This window comes from Pelobates fuscus, chromosome 6 (genome assembly GCF_036172605.1).
Source record: "Pelobates fuscus isolate aPelFus1 chromosome 6, aPelFus1.pri, whole genome shotgun sequence".
Classification (NCBI taxonomy): Eukaryota; Metazoa; Chordata; class Amphibia; order Anura; family Pelobatidae; genus Pelobates; species Pelobates fuscus.
Window position 1 is genome coordinate 255,517,597 of NC_086322.1, and position 16,748 is coordinate 255,534,344.

Consider the following 16,748-nt stretch of genomic DNA (forward strand, 5'->3'; position numbering starts at 1 on the left):
TTTCTTTCATATTCAATTGCAATGGGTATAAACAGAACATTAATTTTAAATACAGAAAAATAATATATAGTAAATAAAAAGAAATAGAGTAGTGAACAATATTACTTTCCTGTCGCATTGGGTAAATTTGACTATCCATACCGAAAAGTCATTAAATGACATTACATTTAATTCTTTGAAACCTTTAGTACAGCGAGATGTTTATAATAGACAGGCTAGACAGATATAAAACAATGCCTTATGCAAGTTTCAGATATATAAAATACATATTAATTCAGGCACTCAAGGATAAAACCCCCAAACCTTTATTTAGAGCAAAGAAAAACAACAGCAACGTTTAGACCCTGTCAAGATTGACAAAAACTCTGCTGGGTCGAAACGTTGCTGTTATTTTGCTCTAAATAAAGCTGCTTTTTTGGCTTTTATCCTTAAGTGCCTGGATTAATATTTCTTTTCTATATCTGGAAGTGAGACCCGGCCGTCTTCAGATCCTGAGCTCCCTTGAAGCCTTGAGAATGCAGTATCCATTATCTTTTCTACATTAAAGGACCACTAGAGGCACCAGACCACTTCAGCTTAATGAAGTGGTCTGGGTGCCAGGTCCCCCTAGTTTTAACCCGGCAGCTGAAAACATAGCAGTTTCAGAGAAACTGCTATGTTTATACTGAGGGTTAATCTAGCCTCTAGTGGGCGCTTCTCATCATGCGCAATCGGTGCTGACGTCGGCAGAGGGAGGAGAGTTCCCCAGCACCGAGGGAGACCGGCGCTGGTGAAAGTTAGGAGTGGGACACTGAGGGTGGGGGGGTAGGGAGGGGATGGAGGGGGGGACCTACTAACTCTATAGAGCTAGGAAAACGAGTTTGTTTTCCTGGCATTATAGTGGTCCTTTAAGCAAATTTCAAACATGTCACCTAGTTATAGCCATAAATAAAAGAAATAGCTACCAGAAAAAAATAAATGTTTTGCTACTGTATAAATCAGGCACTCAATATGTTACATCTCGCCTGATACTTTGCCAGCATTATGTTTGCAAGAGCAATATTACATTATTACATTGTTAAACACAGATCTGCACACCAGTAAAGCCATAAGATTTCCCACAGAAATTTCCAATTTGCAGTGATGTTACTACTGCAAAGGATTCTGGGTGGGCATATGCAAATTATATATATATATATATATATATATATATATATATATATATATGCGTGTGTGTGTTTGCATTTACCTGGCTCTATGTATGTGGGCACATTTGTACATGTGTATGTATTGGTGCTTGTGCATGGATGTATGTATAGGTGTGCTTGTAGAAATATTTTTGCATTTGATTGTATTTATATGTTTATGTGTATGTATACGCATTTTCTGGAACTCTTGGATGTGAATTCATACATTCTTAATCCAAGTAATTCATTTTTTTTTACTATCCCCATTCTGGCACCATGTTCTGCACTGCTTGCTTGTGTTTTTTCTCTATCTCTCTCCTCTCACTCTGGGATTCTCATACAAAATATTTACAGAAAAAAAAAAAAAATATATTTACAGCCCTTTGCGAGAATTGTCTATTTTCTATCAGACCTGTGTCTTATCTACACTCATGTTGCTTTAACCCCTGTATAAGAACTTAACTTTGAATTATATGTATCGTCTTTGCTCAGAAATGCTTCACACTTGAGAAAGGGAGGTTCTCCGAAAACTTATCATTCCAAAATTCTGTTAGTCCAATAAAAAAGATATTACAAGATAAGAATTTCATCTGTTAGTTTACACACACACACACACACACACACACATACACACACACACACATATGTGAAAATGGGCCAGTGTACTGCAAAAATAAATAAAATAATAATATAATAATATATATATATATATATATTGCAGTACTGTTTAGTAGATGTGTACACACCACATATTGACCCCATAGTTTTTTTCATTTCTATTCATTTAAAAAAAAAAAATATCTTGGTCATTACCCATTAATTTGTGCTACTTTCATTTGGCGTTTTGGAGTTGCAGAATTAAGCCAAATCGGACAAATGACTGAAAATGAATAAAAAAACATACACATCTGCTCTTCCTTTTTTTTTTTTTTTTAAACCACACTGATATCCTAGTACCCTCATTCACCACAAAGCCAACAAGAGAGCAAATCATTTCAAAGTGTCCTAGACATTTGTGAGATCAGTTTGGGCACACCAAACCCACTAGATTCACAGTGATGGCTAACCTTGACACCACAAATTGTTTCTGGACTACATTTCCCATAATGCTCAGCAAGCTTTTAGACTCTAAAAGCTAGCCAAGCATCATGGGAAATGTAGTCCAGAAACAATTTATGGTGTCAAGGTTAGCCATCCCTGCACTAGAACATATTTTGCATGCATTTGTTTTGTCTAGATACTCTCTCTAGATTGATTTTTTCGGTCTCTTTTTATTAGAGCTGTCCGATATCTGTGAAAATAAAGGCTATGAACTCTTTGTGGCTGAAGGAGAAATTTCTTCCACAAATTACAATTTTTATGGATAATCGTCATTTCAGTAATCAAGAGTGGCAGAGACTGGAACATTTCATTCCTCCATTTGGCTGGATGGAATTAAACTACACAGGTGAGAATAAGTCCATTTTACATAGTACCTACTGTTGTAATTTCATTAGAACATCATTTTGTTAATAAATTATATTAAACAATAGTTGAGGTTGGGGACAGAAGCCAATGACTTTAGTGAAGAAGTTGGTTGTGATAGGCCTAACAAATGAATAATGAATAATATAATTCTACCGCTCGAATTTCTGCACGTATATTCTCCTTAAGTTACTCAAGTGTATGTGGTTTGTTCATGTACACACACTGAATTTGGGGATTTCTTGAAATCATCAGTTCGCTGAACAGTTGTCTCAGTTTTTTTTTTAAATACTTTATTTTAGTTTTTATAAAGAATATGTACAATACAGGAATAAGAAACATAATGGTAAACATCATTGTAATGAACAAAAGTTACACCATAGATCGTATTTCCAATGAATGAATCAATGTTCCATGTTTTAGTGATATACAGGCTGTTGAGCTGGGCTTCCTGGTTGTTGGTCGCAATAAGTGTCTTCTAGCTAGTCAACATAACATAGTTTATGAGGTAAAAGAGGGTAACTATTTTGCTAGCATTTAGGTGGAGCATAGCAGGAAGGTGTGTAAGTACATGACATGTTTCTTTAGTGGGGTCACTTGTTTGCTGTTAAATTTGGGCACCTTGTAAAGGTAATTTCCTGAGTGGGTGTCAGTGTCATGTCATTCTGCAAGCATGTCATGATGTAATAACAGTGGCGTACTGCCAGGCTCGCAGGGGTCGCAGCTGCTACTAGGCCTGTTACTCCAGGGGGCCCAGCCGCCCTGTCAACTTCTGCAACTGTGAGCCAGCATAACTTCAAAGCCTGTACAGGACACTCCCCTTCAGCCAGTCACAGCAAGTAGGTAGCGAAGCCTCAGTTTCCCTCAACCTGGTCTGACAGGGAGGGCTCATTGAGAGAATTTCCTGTCAGATTGGTTACCCCGGTCCACTCGGCCACGCTACTTGGATAAGAGCGGGTGCAGAGGAGGATTGGGAAATACATATGGAGGTGCTGGGGGTGGGATGAGAAACATGAGGGTAGAAAAAGACACATGGATGGATGAGACACATGGAGGGGCTGGGTGATGAGACACATGGAGGAGCTGGAAGGGAGAATGAGACACATGGAGGGTCTGGGGAGATGAGACAAATGGAGAGGCTAGGGGTGAATGAAACACATGGAGGGGCAGTGAGAGAATGAGAAACATGGGGGGGGGGCTGGGGGTGATGAGACACATGGAGCCTCTGAGGGGGAGAATGAGACAAATGGAGAAGATGGGGCTAAACAAATGGAGGGGCTGAAGGGTGTGAGACACATGAAGGTCCTGGAGTTGTTGAGTCACACAGGGGGTGTCCCATGACAATTTTTGCACTGAGGCCTGGTGGTTTCTAGTTACACCTCTGTGTACTAGTTAAATTATGATTGCAATTTTAACAGTTTGGGTCTGATTGTAACAGTGTGGGGGTAGTGAGTGGCAGGTTGAGTGAGGGAATGACAGTATATGTCAACTTAGTTTTGTATTGGGGCTGTATGTGGGGAGTATGTGTTAAACAGAGTTTCCCCACATATTGATGCCTTCTAGTAATATTATTATGATTTTGCTTTATTAATTTGCCCTCTACTGCTGATGCTGCGGGCAACAATACAGTCCTTGGTGATCCAGTGGGTCCGTGATGGTAGGTGGGCTGCTGCAGTGGTGTATCCTGGTTTTGTGCTGCCGAACAAAACTCAGGCGCCCAACCTTTACCCCGCCCTGCATTCTAAACACACACACACACATTCACTGACAGATACGCATACACTAGCTAACAGAAACACACACACTAATAGACAAACTCACACTCAGTAACAGACAAACTCACACTCAGTAACAGACAAACTCACACTCAGTAACAGACAAACACACTAACAGACACACACTAACAGACACACACTAAGAGACACACACTAACAGACACACACACACACACACACTAACAGACACACACACACTCCCTAACAGACACACACACACTCACACTCGCTAACAGACACACACACACTCGCTAACAGACACACACACTCGCTAACAGACACACACACTCACACTCACTAACAGACACACACACACTCACACTCACTAACAGACACTCACATAAACACTTTTTTTTTTTTTTTTACTTTAATCCCCCAGCCTCCTTACCTTTGGGAATGCTGGGGGGGCCTTCTTTTTTCCCTGGTGGTCCAGTGGCTTTTTTTTTTATTTTAGCCCCCCCCCCCCAGCCTCCTTACCTTTGGGAATGCTGGGGGGGGGTCTTCTTTTTTCCCTGGTGGTCCAGTGGCTGCTGGGCGGTCGGGCGGCGCTGCTGGGCGGGCGGCGAGGGAGCACTCCCCCTGAGCTGTCTGCTCAGCTCCCTCGCGCGCCGCACAGTGAGGCTGGGAGGCGGAGCCGGAATATGACGTCATATTCCGGCTCCCAGCCTCACTGTGCGGCGCGCGAGGGAGCTGAGCAGACAGCTCAGGGGGAGTGCTCCCTCGTCGCCCGCCAAGCAGCGCCGCCCGACCGCCCAGCAGCAGCCCAGCATGTCTGTTAGCCGCAAGGCTAACAAGACATTTGCCTTGGGCATTTGGGGGGCGGCTTTTTTTGCCGCCCCCTGGAAAATGCCGCCCAAGGCAAATGCCTTGTTTGCCTCGCGGCTAATACGCCCCTGGGCTGCTGGTGGAGTGTCTGGTGGTCCACTGGGTCCCTGGTGGTCCGGTGGGCTGCTGGTGGATTCCCTGGTGTCACGTATTCATCCGCTTATAAAAAATGTGATTAATGGAATTTACTGTTCAGACAGGAAAAGTTGTGCTGAACAACATTCCTGTCCTGACAGGAAAAGTTGTGACGAGCAGCAATCAAATCCACAACAGGGTTTGTGCTGAGGAGCAATTATGAAAATGGAAACCTGGTAACTGACTTTGGGTCAAAGGCCGATTACAGCCTGTCAGATCCAGAGGAGGGGTATTTAGGCCCAGTTCTCATCCTGCTCAGTGCCCTGTTGTGGTTTCCCTTGTGGTTGTCTGAGAGCGCGTTATTGATTCTGGTTATTTGACTTTGGCATTGTTTTTGACTTCCCTGTTTTCTGTCATTCCTGGCCCCTGGCTTTTCCTTATCATTGTGTCTCTTTCTGTATCCCTTGACCTTGGCTATTCCTGACTATTCTTTGGTACGTTAATCCGGCCATTCTAAGGTCCGGTATATGTTACCTATCAGTACTCTGTGATACACAATTCTACATGCTGGATCATACTGTAATCCTGACACCTGGTGGTCCAGTGGGCTGCTTATGCAGCTGCATGCCTCACTGTCTGACACTCTCTCATGATGTTAGAGAGCAGGCTGGAAAACCAAAGAAAAGTGTTACTTGCTCACAATCCAAAATCCCTATGCACATTTAAAACACTGGAGGTTTTTGTGATCACTCCAATGACCATTTAAGTGTAAGCTGTCCTGCCACGTCAAGGCAAACCTCCTAGGTGATTCCATGCTAACAATCCACATTGCTTCTTTCAGCTTCAGGTAAAAAAAAAAAAATCTCTAATGACACAGAGGGGTATTTTGCTAAAACCCTACATACTTATTAACCCTTAATAGAGAGCACATGGGGTGGGCGGCAGCACTGTAATATTGCTGTGTAATACAAATATACAAACTCCCACTACTCCTGAGCGGCCGCAATGGCACGCTGCTTGCCCGATCAGAATCGAACACCTTTCAAAATAAGTGGTGCGGGGAAATCTTTTGAATCCCTTGTGACTGCAACATTAGAAATACAATGAGCATAGGTAGCGATCCTTGTTGGATCAAGGATGCATACATACCAGGCTGACCGTTCATTACTCTGGTCAATCCAACTCAGGGTAAACCATGCTCTCCTAAAACACTCTACCCAAGGACTGAATGTTGTTAGCAATATGTTGTTATGATAATACCCAGGTAATACCAAGAAAACAAAACCTGGCAAGTTGGGAAATATTTGAGGTATGTCATTGTTATAGTGTAATTTAGAAATAAACAAAGATGTTTAAATGTCTATCTGTTCCTGTCCAAATTAGCGAAAATTATATTGCGTATACGCTGAAGTAATTCAGACTGACACACGGAGTTCAGGTTAAAATAACTTCGAGGAAATTTATTGGCAAGTGAAGCAAGAGCGTGCTCGCAGGCCCTTTTAAGGGGAATTTTGCATCATCATTGATTATTGAGATATCAGTAAATAAACATCATTAATTGGATTAATTGTTAAGTGTCTGTGTTAGTGTCCACCCATCAATATGATTAATTGGCTCAAAAACTAAGTGGTCAGCTAGGTGTCCTCCCACCGAGAGGTGGTGTTGTTCTGGACACGGGTGTGGACGGATGGCTCAAGCGCCATCTTTCCCAGCATGAGGTTTACTCGGTGGAAAGGGGGGCTTGGGCGTCATTTTACGTAGTTAGTGATGTCAGTCTTGTGATCAGGTGCAAGGTTCTCTTATGAATAGAACATTTCATTAGTACAGTGTTCTCATGGCCTTCAGATTATACTATGTTGCAAATTACAGGAGATTCAACAATTCCTGGGTTAGTCATGTCTTTATAGAAAATACAGTCTCTGTTCATTGTATTAAATGTTGCTGGGAAATTCTGTCATGTAATGTAGTCTAAAATGGAGGATCTGTCAGGTAATGAGGACAAAATGGAGGGTCTGTCACAGTGTGAGGTTAAAATGGAGTTAGTACAATAATTCAATACAAGTTCAATAAAGATTTTTAATAATTCTACATCAGTCCCCCCTATGAAATGTTAGATTCTAAGAGATAAACTTTATTTGTTAATACCAGAAGACGTGTTAGCCCAAAGGCACAGAAACCCCGTGGCCGCTAGCTAGATGTTAATGCAAAGTGCAACTCTGTCCCTTACTCTGACCCTAATAGGCTAACTCATCGTCAGCATGGCTCTCGAACACTTCACTCCCATGGGTGGCCCATGGTGGCTTGTCCACCACTTCTCCACACGGGGTCTTTACCATTCACTGACAGATGCTGTCCCTAAGCTGGTCCCTTCCTAGAACTCTCGCACTTTATCAACAAAAGGGATAGTTTGTAGCGGTATACAGGGTGAGTTGAGATCTTGGAAATCTTGGTCATCAACTTCGAGATGTGTGAAAGTGGGTGCCGCTTGGTCTACAGTCTTCATGATGGATTTTCTCAGACAAGGGAGGACACAACAAACGAGAAGAGCAAAAATAAAAATAAAAATTAGTATTGCTATACCAATATGCATTAAAGCCTTTTGCCATCCTGTCATCCAACCAAACCATCTGTCCCAGGGATCTTTTATCCCAGAATTCCTTTTTAACTCTTCAGAGAGCTCATTCAATTTTTCTATGGCTAAGGTAACTTTACCATTAGGGCCTGTGTTTTCTGGGATGTAAGTACAACATGTCATGGTGTCGGGCAAAATTTTACATACCCCTCCTTTTTCGGCTAGAATCATATCTAAGGCCATTCTATTCTGGAAGGCCATTTGGGATGTTGCCTGCAACTGTTCGGCTAATCCTTGGAGGGCATCCCTGATGTAATTAACAAAGCGCTGTTGGTTGTAATAAATGTAATTTATCCAATTTAAATTCTTGTTTGCGGTAACTATGGTGAAGAGTGATTCAAATCCTGCAGCAACTTCATCTCTTGCTTTAAATTCATTGGGCACCCCCCTAGGCACTCCAATGGCATCAATATAAATGTGAGGGTCAAAACTTCCTTTTACTGGGGCTTCGCGCTTAACCTTGGCTGGTGTGTGTTTGGACTCATGTATGTCAGGGTGTGTGTCAGAGATAATATGTATAGGCATGATAGCTTTAGCCAAAGTACACTCCCCCCACCATTCCTTGTCCATTCTGGATCTTAGCTGTAAATCCCCACACAACCAGTAAATATCCCCTAAGGACCTAGTATGGAACTGCAACAAGTTCATGGAGACATTTCTGTAGGTAGCACAATACCCCTTAGAGAAGTTACCCAAGAATTTACCAATTCCATCATAATTAGCATAACAAGTGTAATTACCTTTATATACTGTAATACCATCTGGGGGTTTGACATCCTTGGCTAGAAGAGGATACTCTACTGTCCATGCTTTACATATGGACCTGTTGAAATCGTAGTGATAGGCAAAAAGACTCAAAACACATTCTTCTATATCTACTGGCAGGGTTAAAGGCACGGTGCCCAGGTGAGGCCGGGCACCGCCACACACATAGCATGCGGTTTTGTTATGCTTGTTGGCATTATATTTCATCCATTCTAACCATAGATTAACATCATTAAAACCTGTTTCAGCGGCCATGGTATCTTCAAAGGTGGGGTTAGCGATGGCCATCATGTCCTTAACCCCTTAAGGACACATGACATGTGTGACATGTCATGATTCCCTTTTATTCCAGAAGTTTGGTCCTTAAGGGGTTAAAGGACTGGATGTGTGGTTTTAATGGATTTGAGACCATATGGGTGGCCCCTTGCCACTCGGAAGAGTTACACATATCTTTAAGGTAGAAATGCCCTAACTTGTTATAGGAACCTTTTTTCCAATACATTCCCATTACATACTGGTCTGCATCTGTTGGACTTGGATGCTCAATATTTAGAATCAATTTCATTGGTGTACCTCCTCCAGGCTTTCTCAGAGTCATTCTTTGGAGAAGGGATCTACCATGATCATCTACTTTAGATAAGGCACTTTTTGGTTTGTAACCCCAGGCAGGCCCGGCATTCCATCCCGCCGCCCCCCAATGGTCACAATTGTGCCCCCATTGTTTGTCAACTACACAAACATAGGGGTCCTTTGCATGAGGGATATCTCTATAGATATTCTGAACCTGTGATGTGGGAAATGGGCATTCTACGATATCACAGTAATCAAAAGTATAAGTAGCCACACGGGTACATGATGAATTGTACCAGAAGGTGTACCCACTAACATCTTTGGTGATGGCTACTTGCTGAGCCTTAATTAGGCTAATTAAGGAGATAATGTACCAGAGGTACATGGTTGTGCGGTATCTGCTTCCTCTGGGGCAGGAGTCTTCTTGCAATGGGAAGCGTGGATCCAGTGTGGCCTGCCGGCCAATTTGACGGAGGTTGCGGTGATCAGGAGAACTTGGAACGGTCCGTCAAATCTTGGTTCCAGGGTATTTTTCCGCACAAATTTCTTAACCAGAACCCAATCTCCGGGAAGCAGGTTGTGGGTACCTGTATCCAAATCGGGATCTGGAATTGAAGAGAAAACTTGGGCATGTATTTTGTTTAAGGCACTTGCAAGTTCAGTTACATAGTCTACTAATACATCAGATTGAAGCTGCAACTGTTGTGGATAATAACAACCTAGTCTGGGTGCAGTCCCAAATAGAATCTCATATGGGGATAGTGAGTGCTTCCCTCTAGGTGTGTGCCTAACGCTGAATAAAGCTATTGACAGGCTTTCTGGCCAGGGCATCTTTGTTTCTTGTGACATTTTTAACATTCTGGCTTTTAGAGTGCCGTTCATGCGTTCCACTTTACCACTACTTTGTGGGTGGTAAGGGGTGTGAAAGGCTAGGGTCACCCCCAGAGCAGTCCAAATTTCTTTAGTCACTGTTGCTGTAAAAGCTGGGCCCTGATCACTTTCAATGACTTCTGGAAGTCCAAATCTACATACAATATCTGCAAGTAGACGTTTTGCTGTTGTCTTGGCAGTGATATTGGCCACTGGGTAGGCTTCTGGCCAGCCTGAGAACATGTCCACTATTACTAGTGCATATTCATGAGGCCCACTCTTGGGCATTTGTATGTGGTCAATTTGAATTCTCTGGAATGGGTACATGGGTTTAGCCAGGTGTTTCGAGGGCACCTTGGTTGGCTTTCCTGGATTGCATTTTGCACAAATGACACAGGCCCTACAGAAGCTGTTGATCAATGTTGTGATTCCAGGTGCTTCATAATACTTTTGTATGAGGGCGGCCATTAGGTCCTTTGACAGATGTGCAGGTCCATGTGCCCATTGGACAACTGCTGGATATAAATTTTTAGGAAGGCAGAATTTAAAGTTGTTGTAGTATATTCCGTCCTTTAGGATAGCTCCTTTCTTCTTCCATTTCTGGATTTCTTCGGGGGTAATTGCAGCTTGCTGTTCCCGCAAAATTCTTAGGTCAGTAGGAAGGGTTTGTAAGGTAAAAACAGGAACTTCTTCTTCTTCTCCGGACACTTCTTCATCCACTTCCTGCAAACTTCTTGCTGCTTGCTTAGCAGCCTGATCAGCCAAATGGTTGCCTTTTGCTTCATCCGTATCCAACTTCCCATGTGCCTTGACTTTCAAGACGGCCACTTCTTCAGGGAGTAGGAGGGCATCCATTAGTTTCTTGATTGCAGAGCTGTGTTTGACTGGTGTACCGGCAGTGGTAAGAAATCCTCTTGTCTTCCAAATGAGGCCGAAGTCATGTGCCACACCCAGAGCATATCTTGAATCTGTGTAGATGTTGGCACGCTTTCCTTCGGAAATTTTGCATGCTGAAGTCAGGGTTTGTAATTCAGCTTCTTGTGCAGACATTGCTGGTGGTAGGGATGATGATTTGATAACTTCATCTGTTGTGGTTACGGCATATCCTGTGTGGTATTTTCCTTCTTCATCAGCATACCTTGAACCGTCCACAAACAGGGTAAAATCAGGATTTGATAATGGATTCTCATGCACAGTTGGTAAGTGTATTGTCTCCATTTTCATCTGTTCAAAACAGTCATGAGGTGTCTCTGGGTCATAATTATTCACTATGACCAGATCTTGAAATTCTTTTTCCAGGAAATGGCGTGGCCATGCTTCAAGAAGATCAGTTGTTGGGTATTTGGCAATGCCATTTTCCTGTAGCTGTGATTCATCCATGGTGGCCCATAATTTTGCCATGGGCCCAAGGTCATTCCATGATCTTGTTTTCAACTTGGTGACAGGGACATGTGGAATAGCAGTATCCCAATGACGGTACAAGTAATTGAGTTCTGGAGGTAGGTGAATCAGAACCATGCTATTGCCTTCAGAATCACAGTAGAAATCTTGAGCAGTGAGCTTCACCCCCATCCAGTGATAAAGCTCATCTTCATAGCAAGGTTCAGGAGTAATGTTTGGCTTGTACCACGTGGTACAGAAGGCATAATCGGGGCCTTCACAGAGAGGTGTTTCTTCTTTATAGAATGTTAAATCTGGATGCATACTCTTGATGCACCCGGCGAGAAGGTAGATGTAGGTTTCATCCATGATAAACCCATAGTAGATACCCCCCTCAGGGAGTGGAAGAAGAGTGGAAGGATTAAGAACTTGACATCTTTGTATGGTAATGTTGTCAGGTAGGAGGAGGTGACACTGTAGACGCAGGTGTCTGGCAGGAGACACATGCTTGAGCTGGACTTGGTTGATAATGGCAGAAATGTCATGAGGGGCCAAGACAACCAGAGGGTGGCCGAGGACCAGGTCTGCAGTTCTTTCAATAAGTTCTCTTGCAGCAAAAACAGCCCTAAGGCAGGAATGGGTCCCTCTGGCCACAATATCCAGCTGGCAGGAGAAATATCCAATAGGCCTCTGGCGGCCTCTTAAGTCATTTGTTTGGGTAAGGACTCCTGTAGCATGGCCTTGTCTTTCAGAGACAAATAATTTGAAGGGTTTGGTATAGTCTGGTAGGCCTAAAGCAGGAGCAGATGCAATGGCACGTTTTAGAGTGCGGAAATTGTCCAGAGCTTCATTGGTCAGGCAGAATGGGTCTGACTTAAGTGCATCATAGAGAGGTTGCATAAGCAGAGAGGCTTCTGGGATCCATGCTCTGCAGTAGGAAATGAGGCCTAGGAAGGCATGAAGAGATTTTGAAGTCCTTGGAGGTGGAATATCCAGTACTGCTCTGACTCGGTCCCGAGTGAGATGTCTGGTACCTTGAGATAGGCAATGACCAATGAAAATTACTGAAGGTTGACAGAATTGCAGCTTGAGAAGTGATGCTTTGCACCCTTGTTCTGCCAGATAGCAAAGGAGACTAATTGAACAGTCTTCAGTTGTGGGTATGCCATCTCCACAGAGTAGTAAATCATCCACATACTGGAGCAAAACAACTTCTGGGTGGTCTGCTTGCCATGGGTCAAGGATGGAGCACATGGCTCTTGCAAATTGACTTGGAGAGTTTTGTGCCCCTTGGGGCATGACAGTCCAGGTATACTGTTGCATCTCATGGGTGAAAGCAAACAGGTATTGACAGGTTGGATCCAGTGGAACACTGAAGAAGGCATTAGCCAGATCAATGACTGTGAAGTATTTTGCAGATGGAGGGACTCCAGAGAGCAGAGTGTGAGGGTTTGGTACAAGAGGGGTGTCCAGGACAGTTGCTTCATTGACAGCACGGAGATCTTGAACCATTCTGTACTTCTCTGGCTCACCTTTTGGAGTTTTCTTCTTCACAGGAAATAATGGAGTGTTACATTCTGATTTACATTTCACAAGAGCACCCTTCTCCAAGAGTGCTTTGATTTGAATTGAAATAGCTGCAGCTTGAGCTGGTTTTAAAGGGTATTGTGGTTTGTGTTGGTAACTTTGCTCCTGGAATGAGCTTCACCACCACAGGTGGAACTTTTAGGTGACCTATGTCCTCTGGGCCTGAGGACCATAATTTAGCAGGCACCTTTGTCTTTAACACATCTGGAAAGTTGGACCTCTGTTCCGCTGCTTCCCCACGGGGTTCTTCTAAATGCAGCATCAGAGGCAGGGAGCACAAGGCTGAGGTGTCTGATTCAGATAGAGGAGTAGACATTTCTACCTGTCCATCTGGAGTGAAGGTGATAGATGCCTGCAGGCGTGAGAGGACATCAGCGCCTAACAGGTTAATTGGGCATGTGGAGGATACCACAAAACGGGCAAGCAGGCTAGGATAGTTGCCAACTCGTAATGGGGTTGTTAAAGGACTGTGTCTTGGTTGGCCATCCACTCCAACACAAGAGACATCAATATTTGACAGGAAAGATGGGTCTGGCAGGTCTTGTTCTCGTAGAACACTTCGGGCTGCACCTGTGTCAACAAGAAATGTGGTAGGTTGTCCTTCAATGGGTAAAGTCACTGTGGCAAGTGGCCCCCCTTTATCCCCTGTAGACACTGCCATGACAGGGGTTAATGACACAGGCTTGCCAATTTCCTAATCATCAGGTTCCTCAACTATTGGAACCGTTGTTGTGGCCTTGGGGGCAGGGGCAGGCTTGGACATCTTTTTGGGTTCTGGGCAATCATTTTTAAAATGTCCTTTAGCCTTGCAATTAAAGCAATATCCATCCTCTGGTTTGGTGCCTTTGGGGACAGGGGTGGTGCGGGACACCATGAGAGGAGCTGAACTGGGCCTTCTGGGAGTCTGGGCAGATTCCAGACCTCTAGCAACTAAGAGTAAGGTATCCAGAGGGACCACCTTATATTCAGGGCGTGCAGCAATGATTCCCTTGCGTATGGAGTCTTTAACACCTTGGACAAATGCACCAGACAGCATTTGTGAATGAATCTTGTCAGTAAGATCAAAACCCAAATCTGTAAACATTTGAAACAGTCTTGCATGAAACCTTTCCACTGATTCTCCTTTGTCTTGTATGATATCAGTAAGGCCAGCAGCCTGATCTGCAAGTTTGTCCTTAGCCCATTCTTTCAGTTGGTTGCAAAAAGTTACTCCGGAGGGGTAATCAATATCACTTACAAGCAGATCTGTACTGAGGTGGCGGGCCATGCTGGGCCAATATGCATCCCCGGCTTTAATAGCACAAATGCTCAGTAAATCACGCCATGCTGCGGAATAAGTCTTTTGAATCTGAACTATCCCTCGGTAAAAGGGCATAGGCTGCTTTTCTGGGTCTGGGAGGGATTTCATTAGAGCACTAGCTTGAGTAGGATTAAAAGCAACATATTTAGGAGGGGCCCGTTCTCCCCGACCTTTATGACCAAAAGGATCATCGATGGAACGGCGGGCCGAGGGCCCCGCAGCCTCCAACGAGTCCTGGGATACCTCGTCATCCTCATCCTCATCTGTGGTCTGGGCCCTTCTACGCAAGGGGACCACCTGAGGTGTCAGAACCGGGGGAAATGAGGGATTCCCAGATGCTGGGGTGGCTAGTGAGTTGTGAGCTTGGGGTGAATAATCATCGGGAAGTACCGGCATCAGGGGCGCCGGAGGACTGGGGGCCGCCATATTGGAGACGTGAAAGGAAGCTGCGTTAGGGTTAAGGGAAGAAGTGGCGGCCATGTTGGAAGTGGGCACATCCGGGGCAGACTGTGCCGGACTGGGCATGACCGGGATCTGGGGAGTGGCTTGGGGAAGGGGGTATGGATAATTTGGATAGGGCAGGGACATGGGGTATGGGAAGGGGTATGGCCAAGCTATCTGGGCGGGGGTTGGGGCGGAACCTGGGGAGGGCGGGACAGTAAGGTAAGGATTAGGGAAGGAGGTGGGAACCTGGGCCGTGGGAGGAGTGAGTGAGGGAGAGGACGGAGAGGGATTAGTAGAGGTGGGTGTAGAAGGAGGAGCCGGAGCGGGTGCAGTAGGATTGGCAGTAGCAAGGGAGGAGGGGTTAGTTAATTGGGCGGATGCAGATGGGAGGGTAGGATTATCAACGGAGAGAGAGTGTAGGGAAGGAATGGCAGATGAAATGTTTGGATTAGACACAGAAGGTAGTGCAGGGATGGATGAGGATGATGGGAATGTTAGGGATGGTGAAGGGGAAAAGAAAGATCCATCAGAATTCAGGACCGGGCAAACAGGGGAGGTGACGGGATGGGTGTTGGGAGGATTGGGAGTGGGGAACATAGTCAGCTGGCTATCACCTATTGCTGACTGAACCTTGGGGATAGACATCCCCTGGGCGCCATTTTGGGGCGCTGGCTGAGGGAATGCCCCAGCAACACAATTATTATGATACACAAACAATTTCACACCTTTATGATTTATTTCTTCCTCAACCCAACCTTCCTGCTGAATAGCCTTCGCTACTCTGTACCACGCTTCAGCAGTCCGCAATAAATCATTATCTGTAAGCTTGCCCTTCTTCTCTGTCAGTAATCTACGCCAGCTTTCTGGCTGCAATCTACCACATGAAGGCACAGCAATTTTACACACTTTAGCAATCTTTTCAACACCTTTAACCATCTCCTCTCCCTCTCTGTCTTCAACTAAATCACATGCGAACCAGCCCCTACTGGGCTTACTCAATTCCTGGCCCATATCCCCCCTATACAGGCGTCCCAGATATAGGGAAAGAAAAATGGAACAGAACGTCTACAATGCTCGACTGCCACTCAAGAAGGGTGGGTCCCCCTTAAGTGCGTCTTCCCAAAACGTAGACCAGTCACTAAATTCGCCTACCCGAGGTGGTAGACACGGATTGGAGCGGGGTGAGAAGTGTGTGACCAATCACTTCTCTATCAAGAGAAATAGGAGTGGATAGAGTAATAATACAGGAAGTGTAGGAAAAGTACAAAGTAAGGTGAAATTTTAGAGACAGACACAGGAGTTTGAATGACTCCTAATTAAACAAAAAACATAACAATACAATTGAAATACAGTGCATGCATCACAGTTCAAATAAAATCAACAATAATCCCTTTCCTTTACTCGTGTGACCAAAGTCACCTCCCTCAACCTCGTAGTGTCCCCGCTCGGAGAACGACTTTCGTAAGTCTCACTACCAGCGGCCACGGAAAACAACTGACACCGGTCCGAGATCCGTAAGCCTCCCTCGTTACAGCAGTCCACTAAATGTGGCCACCTCTATCCTCACCCTCGTAGTGCCCCTATGAACCCACTCATAAGTCTCACTACCCCGTGGTGATGGAGACAGCAATGCCTGCCCGAATCCACGCACCACAAATAACAATTGGAATGACTCCAGCTCAGCGCTCAAAGCTGGAGGGTACCACCTCTCTGCAAGCAGAGCTATGTGCACAATGAGGCTAGCTAGGCTATCAAAGTGACACCAGAAGGATCCCCAGGAAACTATGAGTCTACACAATCTCCACAGATCCAACACCCCTCTTTTTCCATACAGCCACAGCCACGAGGCTCCTAAAAGAGGTAAACAGGCAAAGAAGACCCTCAGGAAAACTTCC

At 44.6% G+C, this 16,748-nt stretch overlaps 2 protein-coding genes across 2 annotated transcripts in view; both read left to right on the forward strand.

Annotated features, from left to right (window-relative positions):
* JMJD6 (jumonji domain containing 6, arginine demethylase and lysine hydroxylase) overlaps nucleotides 1-16,748 on the forward strand; it is a 363,289-nt gene that overhangs the window by 261,702 nt on the left and 84,839 nt on the right. The window lies entirely within an intron of this gene.
* Nucleotides 1-16,748, forward strand: part of ST6GALNAC1 (ST6 N-acetylgalactosaminide alpha-2,6-sialyltransferase 1) — a 168,337-nt gene that overhangs the window by 80,274 nt on the left and 71,315 nt on the right. Inside the window, exon 3 of the mRNA XM_063458981.1 lies at nucleotides 2,445-2,613. Coding sequence (XP_063315051.1) covers nucleotides 2,445-2,613 — 169 coding nt within the window. The remainder of the gene's footprint in view (nucleotides 1-2,444; nucleotides 2,614-16,748) is intronic.